The sequence below is a fragment of the Nelusetta ayraudi genome, unplaced genomic scaffold (assembly GCF_046127955.1).
Source record: "Nelusetta ayraudi isolate G7.1 ecotype Tasmania unplaced genomic scaffold, CSIRO-AGI_Nayr_v1 ptg000060l, whole genome shotgun sequence".
NCBI classification, from domain to species: Eukaryota; Metazoa; Chordata; class Actinopteri; order Tetraodontiformes; family Monacanthidae; genus Nelusetta; species Nelusetta ayraudi.
Window position 1 is genome coordinate 3,749,198 of NW_027466110.1, and position 23,790 is coordinate 3,772,987.

General features: G+C 45.3%; 3 protein-coding genes and 1 long non-coding RNA gene across 6 annotated transcripts; 2 read left to right on the plus strand and 2 right to left on the minus strand.

The window, feature by feature from the left end:
• The first annotated feature begins 336 nt into the window (after positions 1–336).
• cers6 (ceramide synthase 6) lies at positions 337–15,094 on the plus strand. 2 transcript variants are annotated; one of them, XM_076039847.1, is made up of 11 exons: positions 338–700; positions 1,800–1,905; positions 2,030–2,160; positions 5,985–6,042; positions 6,992–7,042; positions 7,126–7,218; positions 9,668–9,796; positions 10,689–10,795; positions 13,285–13,441; positions 13,632–13,655; positions 14,074–15,094. In XM_076039847.1, the coding sequence occupies exons 1-11, from the start codon at positions 531–533 to the stop codon at positions 14,239–14,241; spliced, it is 1,194 nt and encodes a 397-aa protein (XP_075895962.1). In that variant the 5' UTR covers positions 338–530; the 3' UTR covers positions 14,242–15,094. The 2 variants fall into 2 exon arrangements, with proteins under 2 accessions (XP_075895963.1, XP_075895962.1); XM_076039848.1 differs by lacking the exon at positions 13,632–13,655 and having other exon boundaries at positions 337–700.
• Positions 15,095–15,600: 506 nt separating this feature from the next.
• nostrin (nitric oxide synthase trafficking) lies at positions 15,601–20,210 on the plus strand. 2 transcript variants are annotated; one of them, XM_076039845.1, is made up of 16 exons: positions 15,602–15,705; positions 15,847–15,932; positions 16,048–16,131; positions 16,269–16,331; positions 16,417–16,498; positions 16,583–16,645; positions 17,159–17,257; positions 17,344–17,469; positions 17,658–17,756; positions 17,845–17,970; positions 18,143–18,251; positions 18,399–18,487; positions 18,573–18,701; positions 19,260–19,503; positions 19,613–19,705; positions 19,793–20,210. In XM_076039845.1, the coding sequence occupies exons 1-16, from the start codon at positions 15,610–15,612 to the stop codon at positions 19,912–19,914; spliced, it is 1,710 nt and encodes a 569-aa protein (XP_075895960.1). In that variant the 5' UTR covers positions 15,602–15,609; the 3' UTR covers positions 19,915–20,210. The 2 variants fall into 2 exon arrangements, with proteins under 2 accessions (XP_075895959.1, XP_075895960.1); XM_076039844.1 differs by having other exon boundaries at positions 15,601–15,705; positions 16,048–16,498.
• spc25 (SPC25 component of NDC80 kinetochore complex) lies at positions 20,149–23,394 on the minus strand. Its single transcript, XM_076039849.1, has 7 exons — positions 23,239–23,394; positions 22,599–22,773; positions 22,382–22,447; positions 22,103–22,249; positions 21,893–22,018; positions 21,218–21,316; positions 20,149–20,689 (listed from the first exon to the last, which is right to left on the minus strand). Exons 2-7 carry the CDS (start codon positions 22,744–22,746, stop codon positions 20,565–20,567), a joined length of 711 nt encoding a protein of 236 aa, XP_075895964.1. The 5' UTR covers positions 22,747–22,773; positions 23,239–23,394; the 3' UTR covers positions 20,149–20,564.
• LOC142897477 (uncharacterized) lies at positions 21,611–21,889 on the minus strand. The gene is made up of 2 exons (XR_012928457.1): positions 21,783–21,889; positions 21,611–21,676 (listed from the first exon to the last, which is right to left on the minus strand). It is a non-coding gene; the product is annotated as an uncharacterized LOC142897477 (long non-coding RNA).
• Positions 23,395–23,790: the final 396 nt, after the last annotated feature.

The window sequence follows — 23,790 nt, forward strand, 5'->3', positions numbered from 1 at the left end:
TATTTTTTTATTTTTTTATTATTTTTTTTTTAAATAAAAAATCTTAACGATTGATGTTTATTAGGCAACATCATCGCAATACAGACAACATTTCGCAGATAGAGGGACACTATGGAATTATTGGCATAACAATAAATACTTGCAAACACAAACAAAACCAATTTTAAAAAAAAACCAAAAAAAAAAACAGACAAATATTTTATAGAAACGTGTATACTGTAAAAAGTGAAGGGGCTGTTTTCGATGAGGAGATCCACCTTTCGCCGGATCACCGGTGTAACGCGAGCGCAGCCGGGGCCGTGTGGTACTTGCATGACATTTCAACGCACCAATCAGTCGCGGAGGAGCTGATTGAGTGTACTTCCCTACACAGGGATAGAGGGGAAGCGGACGGACGGCGATCTCTCATCATCTCGCCGAGCCTTGCACGCAGCTGCCCCGCGACCCAGCCGGCCACCAGTCCCATCGTTCGACCCGGACCCGGTCCAGTGTGTGTCTGTGTGCTTGCAGCGGTGGGTGGGGGAAGAGCGATGGCCGGCATCCTGGCGTGGTTCTGGAACGAGCGCTTCTGGCTGCCTCACAACGTAACCTGGGCAGACTTGAAGAACACGGATGAGGCGACGTTCCCGCAAGCCGAGGATCTCTATCTGGCGTGTCCTCTGGCGTTCTGCATCTTCATGATACGCCTGGTGTTCGAGAGGTGGGTGCCCGCGGTGCGCTCGCCAGCGTGGACGGCTTCACGCTCGCTCGGCCGCCCCGTGTTTGCGCGTCGAGGGATGGGACGCTGCCCCCTCCGCCAGCGTGTGATACCCAAACAATGGCATCTTATCTGGCGAGCCCGCAGATCGGCACCGCGGCCGCTCGTCCTGCCGTCTGCAGGGCCTGCAGCAGCGCGCGCTGTCTGCATCTGACGCGTCAAGTCGCCGCGTTACCTGCTCGGAACCCCGTGACTGTCCGCACGCAGCATCGTGCTAACAATCTAGGGGATTTTTTTTTCTTCTTCTTTCTTTCTTTCTTTCGTTCTTTCTGCGCAGTCATTTTGATTTCTGCCGGTTCATCCGCGAGATGATGCACGCCTCGCCGCCCCATCCGTACACAGCTATGGATGAGAAGCCCTTTAATACAGTCATCACAATGCCTTACAGTATACATGGCAGAGATCACAGGCGGTGCTTGGCGGTGTACATGTGCCTCAGTTGCCTTTCAGTGGCATCCCTGAGTACATATTCTCGCCAAATCCCCCCCCCCCCCCCACGAGGAGCATGTCTGAAATGACAGAATAGTTGAGTAGTACAAGAGTGATGGTTGGTTTTTGTTGTTGTTGTTTTGTTTTTTTGTTGTTTTTTTTAAACGTGGTCATTTGCAAAGCTCATTCGCCCGTGCCGTATCATTGCTTCATTTTTAGTAACTGCAGTCAAGTAATTGCAGACACGACATGGCTCTTCAAGTGCCCAGTCTTGCCAAATGTGACGTCAAACGTGAAAATAAAGTGCGCCTTGATGCTGGGATTAGGTCAGCGTTTCTTTTTATACAGGGTTTTCTTCAAGAAGGCCCTAAAAGACCATTTGTGTTCCAATTTGTGTTCAATAACTGAACTATTAGCATGAAAGTGACATATCGCATTGTTGTGTTTAAGTCTGAATTCATCGAGGCTCTTTAACAAACTTGTAGTCTTAGTTTAAGTAGTTGAAGACTAAAAGAAAAATGCCGTCCTTGCTGTTTGCAGTTTGTGTCAAAACCTAAATGTATATTCACATATGACTTTTAATTGAGTTCTTATAATCCATCTCTATTTTCAGGTTCATTGCCAGACCATGTGCCATGGGCCTGAAGATTCAGGCCAACGGCCCGCAGAAGGCGCAGGCCAACGCCATCCTGGAGAAGGTTTTCACTGCTATAACCAAGGTAGTATTAATAAAATGCACTCTTTTTTATGTTATTGTGTTTCATCAATGCAGCACACAGCACAACATTCTGTCACTCTAGTAGTCGATGGGTAAAGTATGCATCTCTGTCCTTTTCCCCCCAGCATCCGGACGAGAAGAGGTTGGAGGGCCTGTCCAAGCAGCTCGACTGGGATGTGAGGACCATACAGCGCTGGTTCAGGCAGCGGCGCAACCAGGAGAAGCCCAGCACCCTGGCCCGCTTCTGCGAAAGCATGTGAGCCAAAGGGTGCAGCGCACGCGCAAACAAGTGCACTTTATTTTCCTCCGCGCGTCCCGGCGATTGTACTTTTGCCTTTCCAGTTTTTGCGCCGCTTTTCAGTCGGGCTGCCAGTCACAGATAAGACTTTCTCTGCCTCACTGTTGTCATTTGAAAAATTTATTTTAATACGCTCGTCATTAGCTCAGCCGTGACCGAGCAGTAAGAGGAGGCCCAGTGGCCACCGGGCATCGACAGCATTATTCAAATTAAAGTTACACGCCTGCCTGTTGATTTTCATATTGTATGGAAATGACTGGTAGGTGTCTGTTGTGGCTGCTCCAAAGCAAACAGACAATCGGCTGGAATATGAGGGTTTCACTTCACTTCTTTGTGCTTCCCACTGAAATGCTGGTTGTTTTTTTCCTAGATTAAATGTTCAGACAAATGAGCAGCCACCCTGATCCTTGAGGCACAAAGTAATGTTCTAATAGCCCCCAAACTCCTGCTGTCATCAGCTTCCTTTTTATTTACAAGGCAACAAATCCTCACATTTACTCAGCGGTGTGGAAAAACCTCAAATCAGTTATCACATTTTACTTCACTTGGCTGATCGGCTTATCTCTTAATAACATTGACGTTAACGGCTCCGGCGTGGGCTTCAGCTTGGGTTAGTTAGTTGTTGCCGTAGCGTCTTACGTGGTTTTACTGAGATTATAACAAGATGGATAGTAGCCCACTGTTGCCCCAGTGCGAACCGGGCAAACCCACTTCGGGCTGTTGGAGAGAAGTGGCTAAGCCGTCAGGGAGATTGTTGTTACTTAGCGGTGCCGTGTGAAAGGCCAGCGAGCGAGAGCGACTGTCAGACAAGACTCGTGTCTGACACCAGCAGAGCCAATCTGGCAGTTTGATACGCATTGAGTCCCCTGATCAGCCCGAGGCTGCCGCACTCTGAGGCCGACGACGCCACAGTCCTCCCCGATAGACTCCAGGGAGGATTAAGACAAAAGAAAAAAAAAAGCATATCCAGGAACAGCAAAATGGAACTTTCACTAAATCCAATAAATAAGAAAAAGGAGAAGGCAAGTCGTGGAAAAGGTGACTGGGGGAAGCTTCAGTCAGTCTTATTCAGCAGATCGATGGGAGCTTTTCTTTCAGAACACGTGTTTCACCGCCATTCATTGTATTCAAGCGACAACTGTACTGTTATCTGCAGTGTAATTGACTGCAGACGACGCAGGTCTCTGCAGCGGTTTTGGCCGCGCCGTCCCGTGCCGGCTGCCAGCGGGCGCAGTCCTCCAAGCGGCGGCCGGCCTCGGCTCTTTCGCCGGTGATTGGGCCGTAATTAAGCCGTCGCGCAACAGCTGTTGCTGGCCGATAGCGCTCCTCGTCTCCGGGTCGTCAGGACAGATGATCTGCGGCCCATTGTTTTCATTTCGCAAAAGGGGAGAGTGCGCGCCAGACGCACACAGGCCGTAAACAATGTAGAATTTGCAGACGTAGCTGGAGTACGATATGAATTTTATAGAACCGCCTCATTTTTCAAAGACCCGTGTTTGCCCTCACTAAATAAACACTGGGGAATGAGGCAGCGTCGACGCAGTAAGCGTAATGCATATCGCTGTACATGGATTTGTTTTTGTAAAGAAGATAACAAGGCGAGCTTAACAATCAGTATGAGCGTATAATACAAATTGAGATGAGCCGTTTTTTCCACTGCAGTTTTCCCTCCCGTCACGTCTCCTCGTCCGGGGCGGCCTTGGATGAAGGAGCGAGCTTTAACGGCCACAAAACCCTCTTCTGTCTCATCTCATCTTCCCCACCACTGTGCTCTCTCCCCGCGTGCAGTCAGGACAAAGCGTCATACAAAAGTTACGCAATTCCCCCGTTTTCTCTGCGTGTGACAGTTGCCTGTATTAGATCTTTGAAGGACAACCTCAAGCAGTTGGTTCGCATGGCAGAAGTTTCACTTTTAAATCTGTGTAACCGTGTTACTATTAGCACGTTTAGCGAGTTCAGTGAGCCGAAGCCTAGGCCAAACAACTGGACGGGCTTTTGCAAATGTAAGAACATTTGCAAGCAACTGTGAAACTACACGAGACAAGTCATTATAAAGTGTTTTTTCTTGCAGACACAGTGCGGTTACAATGCAGGAAGTCAGTGCGGGAGGGGGAAATATGTCGTCTGGCGAATTATCTACAAGTTGTTGCTCTGTCTGTGGTTAATGGAAATGATTCAGCTATAATAAGACGTATCAGAAATATGCTCAAAAGTTGTTGTTAAAGCAGCTTTGACCTTTCCTTAAGTTTGCCTTTCCACCCACTGCCAGTCTCCACGCAGACCCAAGCAAAGACTTGTTTTTGCCCCCTTGCAAATGTGAAAGAACAAGAGAGCATTTGACTTAGCAGGACGCTGTAATCAGAGTTCTAGATATGCCGTCTTTGAAAGACTTTGTTGGATCATTAATTGAGTGATACTGCTTCTCTGGTGTCCACAATGAAATATAAAGACCTGGAAGTGGGTTTAATGTGGGAGCTTAGTCATCAGTAGGTTCTTGCACTCTAATTGAAGTAGTTTTTTGACAGTAACACAGTCTAAATTGAGAAGGATTGCACATTTACAGCTATCCACGCTGTGCTAATACTCTCATGGTTTGCCATAATAAACAAATTTTTCTTAACCTTTAAACACATTGTAGAAGCAGAGGCAGGTGTGAAGCTTTCTTGTTGGTAACACCCTCGCAGGGTTTTTTTTTTTTTCTTTTTGATTTGTTTGTGTGTTACAGCACCTCATTAAAATAATTGGCTATTGACAAGCTTTTTAACTTGGGCAGTTTTACACCATTACGAGTAATTAAAACCAAATTTGAGAAAATCACAGGGTGGCCGAGCAGCAGTCGCTCTTAGTGTCTAAAGAGAACGAAGGTGCCTCTCCTCATTTACTACCATGGTGGAATGTTTTAAAGCTTTCACACTATCGATCACGGTGAACTGATCGTTATGATGAACAGGTTAGGTTGACAGAGGGGTCATATCATTTTCCTATATTGTACTGCATTTGGAATAAGCAAACCAGCCAGTGGAAATGAAAGTGGGGTTTTTTGTTGTTTAATCTAAGTAATTCAAAAATCAAAATGATTGAGGAATTGGGGAATTCAAAATTGAAGGTCATTACAAATTGAAAGTAATTAAAAGATTTAAGTAAATAAAAATTGAAAGCAGTTGAAAGTAGCAAAACATTCAAAGTAAATGAATATAACTGACCATATCTAAAGATTGCAAGTATTGAAATTGTAATTCAAAAATGAATGTATTTAAAAAGTCATTGAAAGTAAGTCTTAAATCTTTTCCCTCTGCTGCTGTGTGGAACGAGCTATTTATGTGCATCTCTCTCCGGTTCGGGAACACTTTGATCAGCGGCACGTCAGCTGAAGCCGTTTCCTGTGTGCCCGGAGGACCTCTTGATCGCTGCGTGGTTGTGGTCCCGATAATATATCAAGGAACAGGGGGAGATGTGCTGACGCCGAACCTCAACAACGTCATTAGTCATGTTCAATGCTGAGCAGTCTGTCGCGCACTGCGACACAACCACGCTGCTGATAAGAGACATGATGGCGACAGAGTGCTGGAGGAGCAACATCTTGAAAATAGCGTTTGAGAGACAAAGTCACAAAGTCATCAGAAGTTTAGGAGCCACTCAACATGAGGTTGACATGTGCGTGACGGTTTATCTCATCCAAAGCAAATGCTGCAGAGTGAAACTTGATGCCAAGCGGTTCAACAGCTTGGTATCGGTTCTGTTTGTTCTCTCGTTGATGGTAACACATTTTTCATTCCTTCCAGGTGGAAATTCACCTTCTACCTGTACATATTCACCTACGGCGTGCGCTTCCTTAAAAAGGTAAGTTTTGCCCAAATCCAAATGGATTCCTGTCTGTCTGATGTGACTGTGACTATTCCTTCACAGCTTCAGCCGCTGACCTTTGTAGGACATTTCAGACGAGGAGCGGAGCGGGCGTGAAAATCTTGTGGCCAGTCGTGAGACGCAAAGACGATGTGGACGTTCGTTTTGTCAAGGGCTCGTTTAATTAGGGAAATGTATTGTAATAGGAAGGACAGGGAGGTTCATTAATAATGGATCTATGTGCAGAAGTGCAGCTGTCACACGAGTCACACGGCCAGCATTAGATCATACTAATGATAAGTGGGAGGGGAGGAAAAAACAACACTTTTCTCTTTTCCAAGTCGCTGCGACTACAAGTTCCAGTAAGACAATTTTCACAAGTGACATTACTGATTGTTATGTGCTCCCACGTAAAAAAAAAAAACAACAAAAAAAAAAACAACACACCACACCACTAAGTGACTTGAAGTGGCTCGACCTGCCATCTGGCCTGCAGAACAGTCACAGCTGACTCAACCAGCTGTTTTGCATTTGAGATTGTGGCTTTGCGGATATTCCCCGGCAGATAACATTCCCTGTTTCTGACTCGCGCATTAATACGGGTGAGCGAAGCGACGGAGCAATTGCTGAGGTCGCCGAGTTGGGAAAAATCTCTGTAAGACGAGTTGCATGACAAAGCACTTTGTGGAAATAGTTCATTCCCTGGCAGCGGCGGCTGCGGGCTGGAGTCTCTGTGGGATTTATTAATAGAGCAGGTCTGGAGTGCAGGAGACGTAAACTGAGTCACGGCCGTTGGTCAGTGTTTTTGGGAGAAGGCTGCATCTCACACGGGCCTTTTTTTTTTTCTCCGCCTCCTCTTAAGTGCACGACTCCTTTCTTATGCAGCCACTGAATTCACTTTGCCATCAAGAAATTGCATCAACGCGCAAGTTTTCGTTCTTTGCAGACTCCGTGGCTTTGGAACACTAAAGAGTGCTGGTACAACTACCCGTACCAGGTAAGAAGATACAAACAGGAAAAAAGTCCAGGTGGAACGACCTGCGTTGGTCACACTTTTGCTTTCATTGTGTGTCTACACAGCCGCTGACGGTGGACATCCACTACTACTACATCCTGGAGCTCTCCTTCTACCTGTCCCTGCTCTTTTCCCAGTTCACGGACATCAGGAGGAAGGTAAGACTCACTGCAATCCGCACTACGTCCTCCGCAGTGACGCTGTGAAGAAGCAACCGTGAGCCATGAAGTGCAACGCCCAGCCTGACCGTCCGTCTCTCCGTCACCGCCGCCGCCGCCGCCGCTGCTCCATAACGTGCTGTCTGTCTGTCTGTCTGTCTGTCTGTCTGTCTGCTTGTCCAATCTCTGATACAAACAACTTCACTCTTTTTTTCTTTTTTTTTTAAACACAAATGCCGCCCAGACTGGTTGGTTCACTTCAGTCAGGAAACACTGGGTGCTATGATGAGCAGTATAAAGCAGTATAAAAATAGAAATAGTATAAATAGAATTTTAAATGGTAGATATTTGGGTTTGATGGCATCAGTCGTATAAACTTAAAAATATCACTTTTTGCGCAGGAGGTTATTACATTATAAAAAACTTACATGTATTATTATAAACGCAGATATGCTGAGATATTCAAGAGATGTTTCTGCATCAGCTTTAAAAAAAAAAAAAAAAGACAGTCCACGACCTCCCTCATCAGCTTCCCCCTTTGTTTTCACTGAAAGCAGCGGCGGTGGCGCTGCTGTGTTCCACCTGCATGTCCTCTCCAGCCTCCAGTGATGCGACTCCCCGCGACGCCTTCACTCTGTGCGCCTTCACTCTGCCATCTCTTTGTTGACTGTTGGCATGTTGTCTGTGTTTTGTTTCTCCTTTCAGTTTTTTTCATGCACAGCACCACACTGAGGAGGTCCTCTGCATCCCCCCGCCAATTCCAGTATGTTCTTCTCCCCCACCCCCACCCCCCGACCCCCTCCCCCTCCGAGCCCCACCCCCTGCACTACTCTCGCCTCGCTTTCATTCCGTGTCCTGCATCGTTACCCGTCCTTCTCATCCTCCTCCTCCTCCTCCTCCTCCTCCTCCTCCTCACTCTGTCGCCTTTTTGGGACCGGCCCTCCGGCAGCTCTGAGACTTTTTAGTTGCTTGAGTGGAATACTTCCCCTTAGCCACCTGATTCTTCTTTCTGCCCCATTTTTAATAATTTCAATGATTTGGAATATTTTCCAGAAGAAGGATACAATTTCAGTAATTAAAGCGTATTGAATTTGGATCCTGGTAACCTGCATTTATGAAGCAGTACCTTTGTAGGGTGCATAGTGTGTAACGATCAAGTGTAATGGAGCTTCTTTTTTTTTTACATTTGAATGAAAGCCACTGAGGGGAAAAAGGAAGAGCGTCACTGTAGCGCTATCACTGTGTGAGCCTCACCTGCCCTTTTCGCACATGCACCACATAAAGGTCAAGTGGGGCGGGGGGGGCGTGACAGTGAAGCTTCAGTGAAGCTTCAGTGAAGCTTCAAGACGCCGTTCCATCACGAGCTGCAACATAATCAGCTCGGGGTGCTTCCCCAGAGGTCAGAGAGCAAACCACAAATTGCGGAAAAAGAATAAATCGGTGCATTGCCTTAAACGCACAAAAAATCTGCAACCATCTCTTTTGTTCATGCAGCACCAACACCTCTCTCCCAGGTTAGTGACGACACCCCGGCCAGGTGTTCATCCTGCCCTCTGAGACCGCACTGTTGTCAATCCACCACCTGTCATGTGGTGGTTTGAACAGGAAGCAGGAAGCTGTAACCGAGCGTCACTGCCTAGGCTGTAAACAGAGGGCTAACTAAGCATGCTGCTTTCTGATCATCCAAAAAAAGGTTTTTGGGATAACTGATCCAACACGGCTCTTCAACCGGAGTTTGGCATAAAAAATAGGGACTAATTAAAAAAGGGGATAATATGTTTTTTTTTTGATAATATAGGAAAGATAATACAAAAATTTAGAGACACTAAAGCTTTGTTGTTTCGTCTGTGTCAGACAGACAAGTTTGTTCTTACCTGTCTGTCTGATGTAGACGAAATAACCTTACGCTTTAAGTGAGACACACAGACACAATGAACATTTTTAGATTACAATAGAGACTCCATTCGACTGAGATGAGTGTTTCACTTTAGTCCCGTTGCTGCTTTTTTTTTAAAGTGGCTCCGGCGCAGTCTGACAGAGTTGACAGCAGCATGAGCTCAGAAACAATCTGCTGCAGACCAACACGCTGCCTCAACACGTGCTGTTTGCACAGAGCGAGGGCGTGCTTGATATGTTCCCGTGAGCGCCGACCAGCCATTTTGTTGTCACAACCTTTTATGACTTTACTGCGGCTCTGACAATCACAGTGGCGCACGGCGGGGGAAAAAAACAAAACAGCGTCTTTTGGGGCCCAATCTTGACGCGCAACAGTTCCACGTGTTGCACGCTTTGCGATAGTTGTCAGCCCGGAATATTTCTTCACACGTGCAAACACACTACAGTGCGTTGTGCTCGCGCGGCAGTCGCCCTCTAGATGCCCTGCGCTCAATCAACCCTCCTGCCTTCAATTGTGACTTTTTCGTTCCTTTTCATCCCTCGTTGTTCCCAGGATTTCCTGATCATGTTCCTGCACCACTTGGCAACCATCTCCCTCATCACCTTCTCCTACGTGAACAACATGGCCCGGGTGGGAACGCTGGTCATGTGCCTCCACGACGCGGCCGACGTGCTGATAGAGGTGAGGACTTGCGAGACAGTTCTGTCGAGTGGACAGACGGGCGTGAAGTGTGAGCGGGAAGCGTGACGTCAGACATCAGAATTCTAAGAAATGTCAAAGTGTAAACAGGGAGTGCATGAGTGCTGATAATAGTTGGATAGTTGGGTTGCAATCAGGCCCTCCTTCATATGTGGATATAAGTTGTTTGCCGCTGCACTGCATTTTGGGATGTGCTGCACCACTGAAGATCAGTCTGGTTTAACCTTCAAGTAACCTTCAAATTCAGAATGTGCAGCAGCACTCCACAAACGCAGCCAACGGAAGGATGCAGCTGCCTGATATCGACGCAGCGTCTGCTTCCCAGTCAAATCTGTCCTCAGTCACAGCACAGAACAAACTAATCCAGCACTAATAATATTTCTCTGCATCCCGGCTCTCCGCTTCAGCCCTGCAGCTGGATGTTTCTGACATCCGTCGCAAGATATTGCTTTATTTTGTCTCCAGGTTCCATATCCCGTCTGCGCAATGCGGGTTGTGCCTACTGTAAGCACAGGTGGTAAATGCAGGTCTCATATATGGGTCACTTGTAAAGGTTGATGCAAGTAGACACAGAAAGAAAAAAACGCAGTGCATTCAGCCAATCAGAGCTGAGCATCGAGGTCCCTGCTGCGTCCATGAAAAAACTGCTGTGTGTGTGTGTGTGTGTGTGTGTGTGTGTGTGTGTGTGTGTGTGTGTGTGTGTGTGCGCGTGTGTGTGTGTGTGTTCGAAACACACCAAAAAAACCTATTCAGGGGTGTTAAAACGCTCCAGCTTACGAGCTCGTCACCGCCGTCATATCACATGCTGTTGTTTTCATGATTAGATTAATCACTAATCTTTTTCTCTTTTTTTTTCTGCCCCCTCTCTGCCAAGGCTGCCAAGATGGCCAATTATGCCAAATGTCAGATACTCTGCAACCTCCTGTTTGCAATGTTTGCAATTCTCTTCATCAGCTCCAGGCTGGGAGTCTATCCTGTCTGGTATGTGCCGCTGCTTTTTCTGCTTCCTGTTTGCATAATTATGGTCTGGCCAAGGGCTGATTCCATTGACTGGCTTTCTATCAGCTTTGTCGGAAAACACACACACACACACACACACACACACACACACACACAAAATCCCAAAATGTACACAAAGACATAAAGGTTTTTCGGAGGGGGGTTCAGCAGGTAGAAGAGAAGGCATGTAGAGACCATGTAAATCACTGGGGTCACATGACTTTCAGCATTACGTGGACTGATAATGAAACTTCCTGTTACCTTGTTCACTTTTCTCTTTGCAGGCTGTTTGTCCTCTTTGTCCTTCGGCTCTTGTTTACCTCCATCTACCACTGCTGCGTTAAAGCACCTCACTGAAAAACATCTCACCGTCCACTGCTCCCCTCTGTCATCTCACTCCCTGCGTTCACCCGGTGATTTTTCTTCAAGCGAATTTCAAAAGATTCATTTAGAATTGGTGTCCGCACAGGATGGCCTTAATTTTATGGAGCTGAGCCCCGACTCTCTCTGCTGGATTCATCAGACGTGTCGGCGTCGTCGTAGAGATGTGATTTTTTTTTTTTTTCTTCCACTTAATCTTTTTCTTTTCTTTCTCCGATACGGTTTTCACTTCAGACACATCCCTGTGTGAATTTTTGTTGCTAAGTAATAGTTACTATGGCTACACCAGCAGCTTTGACCTCTCCAAGAAAGCCAAACCAAATCAACACAAGAAACAAAGCCTGTCGTCACGGAGGGTGTATTTCTACTTTATTTTTATTTTTTTTAAATTGGCGTCAATAAACAGTGGGCTCTATTCCTCAGACATTTCAAAGCTTTTTTTTCCTCTCGTCTGACAAACACATTCTTCGAGGCTTTGTTTCAGCCTGACGTTTAATTCATCTCGGACTAATTACAGCAGACAGTAGTGGCTGCCAATTGTAAACAGCCGTCTTTGTGGATTTTTTGCTGGAGTCGCTCCCTGTCCTTCGACATTGTACGCGGTAGTTACCTTCCAATCAGCCGCAGCCGTTGTGCTGTTGGGGAGAAGGGCAGGCAGCTGTTTGCCACAAAAACTCTGTGTTTTCCGTCTCTAAGGCCGAAGGAGTGCACAGGCTTTTTTCTTTATAATCAAGTTGAATGTGAAGAAAGCGTGTGCAAAATTGATAGAGGAGGCTTTAAGGAGACCACACACACACACACACACACACACACACACACACACACACACACACACAGAGCTCATGTCTCTGCCTTTGTTTCCACCTTGTGAAATGACACAACCTACAGCGCTTTTATTTATTTATTTTGCTTCTTTTTGTTTTTCCAGTCAGCCCCGACCGCACCAGTAGTAAAGTTGTCATTACTGTAAAGCTGTTGCCATGGTTCCACTATGTGGGGCGATGACTCACAGACAGCCGTTTACAGGAATAAATTCAACACACGCGTCCTTGAAATCCTGATCGCATGTCCGGTTCAGACGGACAGCTCCTCGGCTCGCACCGTCACGCCGCGTTACCGCCGACTCAACGTCCACTTTTTCTCCAACCCTCGTTTAAAAAAAGGGAGGTGGGAGGGTGTCACATTTTTTGCAAGAGCTGAAAAACAAAAAACCTTTGAAATTGAGAACAAGCTCCAAATTATGATAGGTGATAGGACCACAAGCTGGGAAGATATGCAGCTTCTGCTATTTCCCACAATGCAGTGTCTCAAAAAACAGGAAGTGGGATTAGAAGGAACCTAACGTCCCTCTTTTTTTCTTTTTCTTTTTTTTTCCATGCGGCCGCCTGGATTCGAATGCTCGTGGCGAAACAGGGCAAAGCGTTTCCGCAGAGATCCTCCGTTTCCGGATCCGGTGTGCGTCTCTTCTCCGGAATGCCACTCAAAAGCACCCGACTTTATTATTATAAATTGCCTTTTGCAATTAACGAGATAAGAAGGAGACCAATTAATTTGTTCCACCGTTAATCTGCGCCGGCACGAGGCGTCGCACAGGTCACAGCTAAATCCACCTCCGACAGCAGCCGATGGCTGCGCAGCTCGTCCAAATCAATGTCTCAAATAAAATTACTGGCGCCGACGGAAAGCGAACCCTTAAAATAGAAAAATCAGTCCCACCAATATAGAATTTGATTTTCATAGTTCTTACTTTTTAGACTCCAGGAAAAAAATTCTCTGAGAGATATGTGATTGTTTCCAGCAGTGATTTTGTTTCATCACACATCGTGGCGAATGTCAAGAATGTTCTGCATAAAAATTGCATGTATTTACAACATTGTAGTCTTGAACCTGCGTGGGGTTCATGTAGTTTTAGGACTCCAACCTCAGAAAAGCTGGTCCAAAGCCTGTTTGGTGTTTTTCCACTGACCTCTCATGGCTTGCGAAACCCTTTTTTTCTTCCTAATGAAACGCAACATTGCCAACCAGCTTCCGTTTCTCCCCCTCTCTCTCTCTCTCTCTCTCTCTCTCTCCCTCGCTCTTTCTCTCTGAAGGATTCTGAACACCACTTTGTTCGAGAGCTGGGAGATTGTGGGACCCTACCCGTCCTGGTGGGTCTTTAACCTGCTCCTGATCCTGCTGCAGCTCCTTCACTCCTTTTGGTCCTACCTAATAGTGAAGACAGTGTGCCGAGCCATCTCCAAAGGCAAAGTGAGTCGGCAGGCAGATGCTGTTCTCAGTCCTTCTGCTTTATCATTCTGTCCATAACTCCAGTCTGGAGGCATGCAATTAGGAACACTCTCATACTTCTACTTCACGACAGATATAAACATTATGAAGTCATTTAGTCGCAATTTTGACTTTTCCTTTTCATTCTTTACTCTAACCTGCTACCTTGAAGGTGGGAAAATGGAATCCGTTACATGTAAGTAGCCGGAAGGCAGAACATCTCAGGAGTTTTTATTCATTTTGTGCCTGTAGGTTTAGTTTGGTTGGGCGCCGTGGCTGCAGAAATCAGGACAGAAACGCTGCTTACAGCATTGCATGCATTGATTTGTGGCTGTGTCTTTTATTTTGAGTTGCATCTGATGGGACTTTTTTTTTTTAATTGTTTTCTCAATGTAAAGAAGAAACTGATTGATTCAGGATTTACTGAAGATTTTCTTTTTTAATTTTGAAGCCTTATCTGCATACCTGTTGTTCATAAATCAACCCAAGGTCTTCCTCACCTCAATGCCTGACATGGTTTAGTAGCAGGCCTCCCCTGTTTGACTTGTTGGCAACGCGGATGTGAATCTAAATGAGGAAATCTAATCTCCGCGCTGCCCCTTCATCTGCCGCAGGTGTCTAAAGACGACCGCAGCGACATCGAGTCCAGCTCAGACGAGGACGACAGCCCGGCGCCGGCGCCGCCCAACCCCAAGCACCACAGCAGCGCCACCAACGGCACCAACAAGAATCACGGCACCAACGGCTACCTGACGGGGGTGCCGTACCCGGACGAGCACTGACTGACCGAGTCCCCATCGCCACCACTGGATCCATGCTACAGACATCATGCGTCGATCTGTGCGCTTGTGCGTGCGCGTGCGTGTTAGTGTGCGTGTGTTTTAGAGACATGAACGACGATGCCTGTGCGGTCGCCGGACGTTCTTTGGTAGATTTTACGTGAATGCGGTTCCGTTTTATGAGTTAGAGTCTTTGCTCATATCCCCTCACACAGTTTCTTCTCTTTCTCTATATATTTGCATCAAACTGCACTCGAGACACCGAAGCACTCCCGTCGGTACCCCTCGTCTCTGTTTAACCGGTGAATGAAAGCACTCTGCTCTATGGTCTAAGCATGCCACTTCAACATACAGTAGTCTGGCAGACTGGGGGTGTGACTTTTCTTACGTTTGTGTCTTTCTGTGTTATTTATTTTTTTTTATCAATATTTTTCCGCGCCGATGTCAGCCGGGCATCTGTTCTCCTTTGATGTCAGCGTTGAAGATTGAACAATCTTGAACGACCGCCCTTTGTTTGGTTTTGGGTTTTTTCTCCTCACATATCACAGTAAAGGAAACGCGCAGAAGCCCTGGGATTTCCGTTAACGCTACACCCCCAAAGATTTGCCAAAGTGTGTGAAGGACAGCTCACATTTTTAAGTACATTCTCCACTCTAACTGTATGGGATAACAGTATTATGTGTGTGCATCAGATATGGCTAGATGCTGTATTCCTTAATGAAGCATTTTGTTAAGTATTCTGGTACGTTTCTGGTAAGCATTTCATTACAAGCAGTTTGCCGCTCCTGAAAGGCAGACACCAGTTGTTTGAATTATTCAGTAATAAAAAAATGAAAAAAACTAAACAATGAAGACAGCAAGTGTTTGTGTGTCTCTTTATCAGTTTCCGGGAGGATAATTGTGTGGTGGATACGTTTTATCGTTTTAAATGCCTCATTCATTATTTATAAATATATATTAAGAATAATGTCAATGCCAGATGCTTTAATCCTCAAATGATTTGCACAAGGTAGCAGTAGGTTGAACCCAAAGGGGAGAACTAACACCTGTGTGGTGACATCACTAACTGGGGAGATGTATTAGTGCCCTTTGTGACATCACATGGGGCCTGTTTTCAGAAATGGTTATTCATTTATATTTCACTTAGAAGTCCTTTAGTCAGAGATTCTTTTTAAATAACTACAATGCAATAAACATCTACTCAACATCAAATGGTCGACAGAGTGTCCGTGAAGAGTGGAACTTGTGAACACACCGAGACACTCTTGCTGCCGGGCCCTTCGTCCACAGTTGGAAGTTTCTTATTGTTCCACCCCCTCAAAGGAATTTTCCTTTGTGAAGTGTGCGGACGCAAGCTCAGGTGATTTCCGCATGAGTGAATCTGGGAGGCGGCTGGTCAAAGTTCCCGGTCCAAAGTCAACAAACAGCCACAGTCTGAAGATGAAGGACCCTATGAGCACCTGCTCTGTGAGTATTTCTTTGGAAAAATCAAACCAAGAAAAAACATGCAAATTCTACAAACTCTGATCTGTTAAAAAAATATATATCTGATAACCTGTCTCCGCTACCCTCGAACTCGAATGACACGGCGCCTCGTATGTCTTTCAGTACAACCAGCTCTATCAAAATGTGAAGCGACTCTCAAAAACTGGAGAGAACTTCTGCAAAGAGCTCATGACAGTGTTTCAGCAGAGGTATTTTTTAACCTGGCTGTGGCCCTCGGGCTAATTTGGCACGGCTTAGTTGTTTTGGGGCTTGTATATTCAACTGGACAGCGATTGCTTTTGTCTACAATCTCTTTTATCACAGGGCCGAGCTGGAGCACACCTACTCAAAAGGACTGCAAAAGCTTGCTGGCAAACTGCTGAGGGCCTCCAAAGAAATGTCTCGCAAGTATGGGCTGTGTGTTGGGCCGCCGCGGAGTGTCGGGGGGGAGAAAATGAAAAAAACAAAACTGTGGGCACGGCAAATTGGACGTGACCAAAAACGATTAGCCTGCAGCTCTGACCCTGGTGTACATCCCCACTCAGCTCCACCTACAGCGCCTGGTGTCATGTGTCAGACGAGATGTACTCGAGAGCGGACGCCCACAGGTAGGTTTTCAAACACACATCAGCCCGCTCCCAGCATTCAAGGAGTACCTGGGGAGCGACACGTTGGTGCGTCTTTCAACTTCAGATCACTGGGAACCGCTTTTCAGCAAGAGGCAATTCTGGAAATACGGCAGGTCATGGACGAGCATAACAAGAGGAAAAGGCCTGTATGCAACCGATTTGGTTCTCTGTCCTCGTCAGTCATCACGAGCCTCTCTAGACACGCCTCTGACACCCTCCTCCTCTGACAGTTTGACGGTGCCATCGACAGGACTGGGAAACTTGTGACGGTAAACTGGAGTGAGCAGCTTAAGGTGAGACAGCCTGTTGAAAATTAACAAATGGCACCAAAAATGATTGAGCGGCGGGAGGGAGAGTTGTGCTCGGCAATGAGTCAGAGAACATTAACCCGCCGTGGCTGTGAACCACTGTGCATCTCAAGTGATAATAAATGAAATAATGTGATGCCGAGAGCCGCGTTGATGATCTGAAGCATTTTGCTGTGTCAGTCTCAGATCTGCTCAACACAAGTAAAAGATTATACAACAAATCAGGGTTCTAGGGCCAGTTAAAAACCTATAAAATGACACATTATTTCAGACCACGTCTTTTTATGCACAAGAGCAAGTAAGTGGCTCCACTGTCTAGATTTTGAAAATATCAACAAAAAAAAAAAGACTTGCAACCACATACACAATATTATGTTTTCTTGTGCTGTTGTGCCACTATTTATATTTTCCTCTGCATCAAACCAGCTGGCAGTCTGTACTCGGTTCAATCTCCAGAGGATATTTTCATGATTTCCTTTGTTTCCCCTTCTGGCACAGACAAAGAAGAAACTGGCTGGACTGACAAGAGAACACGAGGCTTTGTTCAACTTTGTGGAGAGCAACAAGCACATCTGCACGGAAAAGGAGAAACAGAAGGTAGAGCTGCAGTAACACTGGAGGTGAAAGCCGGGATCCACCGCGGAGGTGTTTACAAGAGGTCTTTTCCCTTTGGCGATGCTCAGATGTTGAACAGGCTCACCAAGTCAGCAGAAGCGCAGGCGAGGCTGGACGAGGAGTACTTTAAAATCAACATGGAGGGTCATCAGATGAGGCTCAAGCTGGAGAACACGCTGAAAAACTGCCATCAGGTGGGGAAAGGGGCCTCGCTGCATCGCACAGCAACTCAGATCCTGAGACGATTGTTCCTACCAGAAGGCTCTTTTACTGACGCAACAAGCCCAGCGACAAAGCAATCACAATCCACTTCACTTCAACGCTCGGCTCACAGATGCACATACGATTTGCAGCTCCACATGTTTCACTCTCGGGTTTCTAGATCATCCTGGAGCTGGAGAAGCAGCGGGTGGAAGTGCTGTGCAACAGTCTGAAGAGATACAACCTCCAGATGTCCAGCTTCGGTCAAACGCTGAACCATGTGAGAACGTCTGAAAGCTCGTCCTCGTCGCAGGGATTCGTTGGAAACCCAGACGGACACTAATACCTTCAAATCCTGCATATTCCAGGGCCATAGGCAGGTAGAGCAGGCCGTCCAGAAGGTGGACATGGACGGAGATGTTCAAGTTCTGGTGCAGGAAAACAACATCACCACTGATGACAACAAAGCAGAGTTCCTCATGACCGATTACTTTGTGAGTATATTTCGGTCGTTGACTTTGAAGGTTTTTGAGGTTGCTCTCGAGTTTTCCCGAGGTCACGAGCCACTCACGAGTCCATCGCCTGCTTTAATATTCGCCATAAAGACGACAACTCATCCGAGAAAAACTCGCAATCAGTCATGTGACAAAGGTTGTGTGAACTCAGGAGGAGGACAGTAAATCGCTGATGGACAGAGACAGAAGAAAAGAGGCCATCAAAGCCAAACTCCATCGTCTGGACGGCTGCATCACAAGAACCAAGAAAGACCAGGAAGGTCGGTTCAGCCCATTGGCTGTGGAAAAAATCTATAAGAAATCAAAACTATTTATTTGGAGGCAGGAACTTTCTGTGTATCAATGTTTTGTTGATACAAGGTTGTGTTCTTTTTCTTTAAAAATCACCTTCTACGTCTTCGTTCAAGGTGTTGCGAAGCTGATGAAATCCTATTCTGGAAACCCATCGTTCTCCACCCAGAAGAACCTCGACGACACGGAGCAGCAGCTGGACGAGGTGAGCTTCGCCGTGCGCACACACTCAGCTCGACGCTGATCGCTGAGGGGTTGACGTAGCTGACGTTGTATTTTGTCGCCGGCAGTATTCTCTCAAGCTGGACCTCCTCGAGGCCACGCACTACAAGCTCTCGGAAACGCTGGCTGGACTGAACGGGACGACGACCAAGTCCTTTCACCGCTTCAGGGACAGCATTGTGAAATGGAAGGACAAGGTGAGAACACATCTGGTCTGGAGAGTACCGGCGTCCTTCGTCGACTGACCCGGAACAATCGGGAGATGTTTCGAAAAAAGGAAGAAGGAAATTAAATTCCTCCAAGTATTGAAATGAAAAAGGTGCCTTCGCTGAGATAGAAGGTGAAAAAACGTTTGCTTTTTGCTCCACAGTCCCAGGTAATATAAAACATCTGTTATGTTCAATTTAAACAGGATTAAAAGTTATCTCCATTAATTAATAGTAAAAATCCCAGGTTATAAGTGATTTCAGATCTTTCATTTTCATCCAGGACCCTTGCAGAGTGGCCATGAATTATTAATTATCCCTAAAGCTCTATAGATTTCCACTAAAGAGCACATTCAGAGCAGCATGCTTATGCGCAGACTTTCTGGAAACCAATTAATTCAAGGACGGACTTTTAACATTTCTAGGAGATTTTTGGACATCAGTACAGACGTGTTCTGAAAGCGCTGCAGTTTGCTGCAGCCTTTATACCTCCCATCAGAGACTCATATTCATTCACATTTCCTTGTCACGCGTGTTTCCTTGCGTCAGGACTGCGAACACAGCGTCGTCCAGCTGAGCCGTCCAGTAAAACTCAGAAGGACCCCAATGAGATCTCGGCAGTCGCTGCGAGCCTCCATCATTTACAAAGGGCCGGTTCAGCTCGTGAGCCAACAGGCGGCGGAGGCCACGGCGAGCACCGCCGACCCGAAGACTCCCGCGGAGACACAGCGGGAAACCACAGCAGAGAGCGTCGATGGAGAGCCACCTCACATCAACAACAGCAAAACAGAGGGTAGCCATCGTTAAAAATTTGGCGTATCTCTATTTGTCATTATCTCTTTTTTTATCATTATCATTATTACTCAAGGAAAATTCTTAATAAATCCAATGACACATTTCAGGTCAGGCGACACCAGACTCGTCTCCTATTGGACAATGCAAGGCGCTGTACAGCTTCACATCCGAACACAGTGACGAGCTGACTTTTAAAGAAGGTCCGACTTCAACTGAACTTCGTGTGATTTAAATGTAAATTCAGACGTTTTTTTTCACAACTCCTCTCCTCCTTCCCCCTAAAACAGGAGACCTTCTACATATTTACGCAAAGGGAGAAAACGACTGGTGGTTCGGCGAACTCGGTGGGACGAAAGGTCATTTTCCATCAACGTATGTTAAGGAGCTGCCAGCGATAGAAGAAGTTTAATCACCGGAAGCTCGACATAAAATGAGAAGATATTTTTGCAGAAACTCTAGCATTGTATATAACTTTGTACACATAAATTATCATTTTTCTTATTTATGCCACACTGTGTTAAGGCAAGAGCAACTGCAGATAACAAAAACATATAACAACAGATTGAAGCGAGTTTGAAACACAAAGCAATGAACTTAAACTCTGATCAATTTCAAGGCGGATGAGGAAAAAGCAGAAGCTAAATAGGGTACGTGATGATTATTTTATTCAAAAGATGTAATAAATTGTTATCACCAACTTTTTAATCTTGTAATTGTTTTATTGTGTAAATGATAAACAAGAGATGCTCTGACATTTAGAATTTAAAATCATTCCAGCCAGAGTACACTTCTGAAGTTGCAACTTTCAACAATCAGACCATGATCGCTAAAAAGCAATGTCTAAAAAACACACCACATGCAATAAAAATGAATCAGTAGACATGCTAGGGAATAATGACACTGAGCAACTGTACATCATTTTAACTTTTTACAAAGATCAAATTCCAGATGTGATTACAAAATCCTTCATCTGCAAAGGGCAGCAGGTGTTTCCTTTCAAGACGTGTTGGCGCTGGCGCACATTACAGCAGGCGCTGCTCTGCACTTCTCCACCAAATCTCAGCGCTGAGCCAGAGAGATAAACTCTTTCCTGACGTTTGCCAGGAATGCTGGTAAGTTATTGGTCTCCTGAAGTCGTCTCTCCAGGACTGGCAGGCACTCCAGCGCAGGGTCACTCGACACAACTGCAAAACAAAATCAAAACAGACTGGCATTTCTAACAGACACCTTCAGATCAGAATATTCAACTGTTTAGAATGACCTATTATCCGACCTGTCTGTGAACCCCATCTCTAATCCCCCATAATTTCTACTAAAGAACTCGAAATATTTGTAAACAAGTCGGAAAAACTGCTTTAGTTTAAACATGAGCTTCTATTTTCAACCGTTTCTCAATAAACATTTGGAGTTATAAGTAACATCAGGATCACAAGCTGTGTGCTCGTGTGCGAAAAATATGCAACACAGGCGTGGTGATGGCTCATAGAAATGCAATAAATATCCATCAGTGCAATGCAGAGCACATTCATACATTTTTTTTTGGTACTTCTAGACACGAGTGACGCTCCATGCACTGCGCAACATGAGGCTAAATGCACAATATACAAATAGTTCACAGTTGACCTTTCACGACATGTATTATTTCAAGATAAACAGATCACAGACATTTTTATTTTATTTTATTTCCTTGACTCCTACAATGTGCGACTTACTCTGGTAGGAGCCGTCTTCTGTAATCCCCATCGTGACAACATAGGCGTTGTCCGGATGTGAAGTGTTGATATTCCGGAACACAAACTGCAGTTTTTCACCTTTCCAAAAGAATACATGAAGGGTTTGTGTAAAATATTTACTCAAGCTGCGGAGAGTCACGGGTCTTCCTGGACCTGGTCATCATACATGTGAACGCTGTCGTGTTTCACATGGGTAGTTAGATACTATATTTTAGAGACTGTATGCCTTTAAAGTGTAAGTCAAGGGTGGTGCAGACCCAAAGAAATGTCGGGTTCAGTCTCTAACTAGCTCTGTTTCAGTTGCACACACTAATAGTTATTGCTCGGCAACGATAGTTCTCACAGATGTGCATCTGTGAGGATTTTGTTTAAAAATTCGTATTTTAAATCCCCAAAATTATTACCAGCTCAAAAGAAGGTACCTTGCTTGACATGCCGCTCATCATATTACTGCTATGGCAATTGTGACAAAGTTTTTAGTTGCGCCAGCATGGCAAACAGCTGAATAAATTTAAATATAATCAGGAGTGAGTGTGGCCTCTACTGACCAGGTATATATAGATGCTATCTTTAAGTGAAGGAGGACGGCGGCAGCAGAAGCTAAGGAACAGCTCTTACCTTGTCAGGTACGAGCTGCACAACATGCTGACGCACCTTTAGCGAGCTGGGATTTCCCGAGGATGGTTCGAATCTCCAAGCCCAAATGTTTCTGAAAGACATTTCTGGCTTTCTGGAGGTTCCGCAGTCTGTCTTTGTTTGCCTTGTTTTGGGCCTGAATTACTGAAAAAGTAAAAGAAGAAGGACTTAGTACGAGATAAAAATGCAGCAGTCCGATTGAAGAGATTGTTCCAGATGTAAATGTACCTTCTTGTCTCTTGGCCTGTTCCTCTCGAAGTTTCTGTATCTTGGCCAAGATTTTATCTTTTTGCGTTTCCTTTTGATTAATCTCAGAGATCACGTCGGAGATTTCATGCTGTTTCTCTTTAATCAATGCACTCTTCTGTTTCAGGTCTGGGAAGGAACATACTGTACTCGTAAAAACGTGTTTGACAGTGAATAATACCATTGATGAATTTGCAGCGTAAGAAAATACAGTGCCCACTACAACCATATTTAGACAGCTGTACCACATGGCACACTCACCTTTTTTAAAAGCCTGTATCGTCTCAAACATCATATCATCATTCTTACATTTTTTTAAGCCAGTATCTGAAAGAAAAGTTAAAAAAAAAAACAAACAAACATTAAAACAATGTTCGATAGCAGATGGACACTGACGGTTTGTAAAAAAGAGAGCGAGAGAGAGATATAATGACATGATAAAACAGCACGAAAAACACAAAAAACATTAAAAGCGTACCAAGTGCAGACGTCAGAAATTGCTTGTGGCACTGGCCCAGCCCCGTTGCTCCATCTAATATAGCTCCAAGTGTTTTGAGGCGTTTGTTGTGGATCTCCTCGATTTTGTCGTTGAAGCAATCGCTCAGGTTTGGATCAGTGATGGACATTATGACGCTCGTAGATGTTCAGAAAATCTAAATTGATAGTGAATAGTGAATTGAAAGAGGTCAACATGTACATTAATAGTAAAATAAATATCTCGAACGGCATTGGACTTGGTGAAACCACCAACTTAACAAAAAAAAAAAAAAAAAAAAGACACAAACTGGAATAGGAAAAATGTAATAAACCTCAACGAGTTACATGGATATTTTTGATCAAGTTGTTTCGTAAAAATCTTATAAATAAACACATATATAGAAACTCAGATTTAATAGATCCCTGTAGCAACATTGGGCATGTGACATTGGCTAAATTGTTTTGTTATTGTACGCGAATCTTCGATGTGTAACGTCAGCAGGTTAGCGTCCATGCTAGCGTTAGCTCGCCTCACCCAAACCACCGCAGAACTAGCGTCTGTCCTCGAGTAAGAAAGTAAACCAAAAAATGGCCTCAGCATTGCTTGGCAGCGACATGCACATTACGGGAGAAATACTTACGTGTTTAATTGTAGACCACTGGTTTTTCCTATTATTCAAGCCCTGCTCCCCAAAGGGTTTTCGTACAGTGACTGACAACAAGCGGTCGTTATTTTCAAAAATCCGCGGTGTGCGAATAGGGGGCGGCTACGGAAAACCGGAAATGACGTTATACTTGTTTTATTCCGCATGAAAATCAATGTGAAGGATTATTGTTTTGTTTTGTTTTGATTGTTTTTCAGAATATGTCTGCATCGCAACACGAAGCGCTACCCTTACAATTTACTCTCTCATTTTAATGTTGGGTTAACGTCACGTTTGAACGTCAAAACGGAAGCATTAAAGGTTTATTTGCACCACCTTGTGGTCAGCCACGGGAGGTTCCATTGGGGCCAAATGTATTTCCCTTAACTTTTAAACATTTCAAACTTAAAAACAAACTCTTGCTTCACCCGTATAAAGTTCCTCCGTTCAGTTGTGGCCGGTATTAATGAGGCTGAAGGGTCTGTGGACATTACGTGGCTCACAGTCTCTCTCAGTGTGTTCAATGGCTAATATGTAACGACTGCATAA

What these genes read in the sequence shown, in the direction of transcription:
- nostrin (XM_076039844.1), top strand. Translation starts at nt 15,610, where the DNA reads ATGAGTGAATCTGGGAGGCGGCTGGTCAAAGTTCCCGGTCCAAAGTCA. An exon ending in ATAACAAGAGGAAAAGGCCT is followed by an intron (nt 16,499 to 16,582) that starts GTATGCAACCGA and finishes CTCCTCTGACAG; the next exon opens with TTTGACGGTGCCATCGACAG. An exon ending in CGAGCTGACTTTTAAAGAAG is followed by an intron (nt 19,706 to 19,792) that starts GTCCGACTTCAA and finishes CCCCTAAAACAG; the next exon opens with GAGACCTTCTACATATTTAC.
- spc25 (XM_076039849.1), bottom strand. Translation starts at nt 22,746, where the DNA reads ATGTCCATCACTGATCCAAACCTGAGCGATTGCTTCAACGACAAAATC. An exon ending in GATACAGGCTTTTAAAAAAG is followed by an intron (nt 22,250 to 22,381) that starts GTGAGTGTGCCA and finishes GTTCCTTCCCAG; the next exon opens with ACCTGAAACAGAAGAGTGCA. An exon ending in GAAATCCCAGCTCGCTAAAG is followed by an intron (nt 21,317 to 21,892) that starts GTGCGTCAGCAT and finishes TCTTTTGGAAAG; the next exon opens with GTGAAAAACTGCAGTTTGTG.
- cers6 (XM_076039847.1), top strand. Translation starts at nt 531, where the DNA reads ATGGCCGGCATCCTGGCGTGGTTCTGGAACGAGCGCTTCTGGCTGCCT. An exon ending in GGTACAACTACCCGTACCAG is followed by an intron (nt 7,043 to 7,125) that starts GTAAGAAGATAC and finishes GTGTCTACACAG; the next exon opens with CCGCTGACGGTGGACATCCA. An exon ending in GAAAATGGAATCCGTTACAT is followed by an intron (nt 13,656 to 14,073) that starts GTAAGTAGCCGG and finishes CATCTGCCGCAG; the next exon opens with GTGTCTAAAGACGACCGCAG.